Source organism: Tinamus guttatus, unplaced genomic scaffold, assembly GCF_059628265.1.
Source record: "Tinamus guttatus ecotype Peru unplaced genomic scaffold, ASM5962826v1 Tinamus_guttatus_pri_ptg000175l, whole genome shotgun sequence".
Lineage (NCBI taxonomy): Eukaryota > Metazoa > Chordata > Aves > Tinamiformes > Tinamidae > Tinamus > Tinamus guttatus.
Window position 1 is genome coordinate 397,081 of NW_028288709.1, and position 2,288 is coordinate 399,368.

Consider the following 2,288-nt stretch of genomic DNA (forward strand, 5'->3'; position numbering starts at 1 on the left):
CTCTCTGACCCTCTCCTTGGCAGCACATTTATGGTGCTCCTCCTTGTTTACCCTCCATGCTTTTCCTGTTTTTGCTCTCAGCTTTCTGCAGCTGGATGTTTTCAGCTGCAGTTCAGACACTGATGCTACAAGTTGTGGAACAGAGGGATCTGAATGGGAGCAAGGTTTCCCAAGCCATCTTTTGTCCCGTGGAGCTCCTGGAAATGCAGCCTGTGAGCCTAGGCATTGCACTGACTCTCCCTTAAGGAGAGCCTGTCCTCAGTGCTAACGCTCCCTTTGCTGTTTCCCTGTGGTGTCCTGCCAGGCTGCCACCTGCCCTCCAGAAAGGCTCTGCTGTCTCATGGCCTATCTGTGATAACTGAGTGATGTGTGAGGAAGCTGCCGAGATGCTGAGGGTATGGTGGGTGGTGGGAGGCTGTTCATGAGCAGCTGAAATGAGCCCTGTGTGTCTTTGGCCAGGAGTGTGGAACCCTCCTTTAGGTGTGTGGAGAAAAGGCAAGAAATTTGGAGATGGGCTCTTTGAAACTGCACAGCTCTGCTCTCAGCAGAGCCTGGTCTCCTTTGAGGGCAGCATAATGAACACAATGATCCTCTAGCTCAAGGAGACATGAGTACAGGAGAGATGGGAACAAGACTAATAGATAAACAAGATGTCCCCACTCTGCACATAGTGACTGTGGAAGCACTTCTCTAAGGATTCAGGGCTGAAATTCCAAGGATTTGTCCTTTTCCGAACATTCCTCACAAGTGACAAGGACATGTCAAAGAAACTACAAAATATCGAACAATTCCATAAAACTATGTTCCTCAAACCTCTTTGTGTAGTCTTGGGAGTAAGGATGCTGAAAAGCCTGTCTACATCGTGAGTGGATTTCACCTAACATAGAAGGTGAATGTCCAAGCGTGCCTCAGTTCCTGCTATTGTACAGCATGACAGGCTCCCTGGAGTTCCCGTGTTGATGTCCCTGCTCCTCACAACAAACAGTGCTAAATGTAGCTCAAGCAAAGCAACTGCACTAAGATACTCTTACTAAAGGGAGGTAATGGAGGATGGTGTCAGACAACTGAATGACTTCACAGAGTTTTTCTTCAAAAGTTTCTCTTAACTTCTCCATATCTTCTATTCTTTAGACAGTCCCATGTGACTGGAGGGAGCTAATGTCCAACAGCAGCTCCCTCAGCGAGTTCCTGCTCCTGCCATTCGCAGACACGCGGGAGCTGCAGCTCTTGCACTTCTCGCTCTTCCTGGCCATCTACCTGGCTGCCCTCCTGGCCAACGGCCTCATCATCACAGCCGTAGCCTGCGACCACCGCCTCCACACCCCCATGTACTTCTTCCTCCTCAACCTCTCCCTCCTCGACCTTGGCTCCATCTCTACCACTGTCCCCAGATCCATGGCCAGTTCCCTATGGGGCACCAGGACCATTTCCCAATTGGGATGTGCTGCACAGACCTTATTTTTTTCCTTTTTCATATCAGCAGAGTGTTCCCTTCTCACAGTCATGGCCTATGACCGCTACGTTGCCATCTGCAGACCCCTGCACTATGAGACCCTCATGGGCATCAGGGCTTGTGTCAAAATGGCAGCAGCTGCCTGGGGCTGTGGTTTCCTCAATGCTCTCTTGCACACTGCGAACACATTTTCCCTACCCCTCTGCCAAGGCAATGTGGTGGAGCAGTTCTTCTGTGAGATCTCCCAGATCCTCAGGCTCTCCTGCTCAGACTCCTACCTCAGGGAAGTCGGGTTTCTTGTTGTTAGTACTTGTTTAGTCTTTGGGTGTTTCGTTTTCATTGTGGAGTCTTATGTGCAGATCATCAGAGCTGTGCTGAGGATCCCCTCAGAGCGGGGCCAGCACAGAGCCTTTTCCATGTGCCTCCCGCACCTGGCCGTGGTCTCCCTCTTTGTCAGCACTGGCCTGTTTACCTGCCTGAAGCCCCCCTCCATCTCCTCCCCATCTCTGGATCTGGTGTTGGCCGTTCTGTACTCAGTGGTGCCTCCAGCAGTGAACCCTCTCATCTACAGCATGAGGAACAAGGATCTCAAGAATGCCCTGAGGAAACTCATCCAGTTGTTATAATGTCAGATATATCTGTACTGGAGGTTTTGGCATCAAGGATATGTGTTGTTTTTTAGTTCATTTCTTACTTTTGTTGTGTTACATTCCTGTAAAGGAAAATAAATATTCTGTTTCATGCTATTTGTCCTCAAGAATCTCTCACACGAATCTTAGGCATGTGCAATTCCTACTGTGTCAGTTTCCCACCATGACAAGCAGACAAGCATGAC

At 49.6% G+C, this 2,288-nt stretch overlaps 1 protein-coding gene across 1 annotated transcript; it reads left to right on the forward strand.

Moving 5' to 3' along the window:
- Nucleotides 1–1,158: 1,158 nt before the first annotated feature.
- On the forward strand, nucleotides 1,159–2,079 carry LOC148594953 (olfactory receptor 14J1-like). Its single transcript, XM_088523268.1, has one exon. The coding sequence runs from the start codon at nucleotides 1,159–1,161 to the stop codon at nucleotides 2,077–2,079; it is 921 nt and encodes a 306-aa protein (XP_088379394.1).
- The last annotated feature ends 209 nt before the right edge of the window (nucleotides 2,080–2,288 follow it).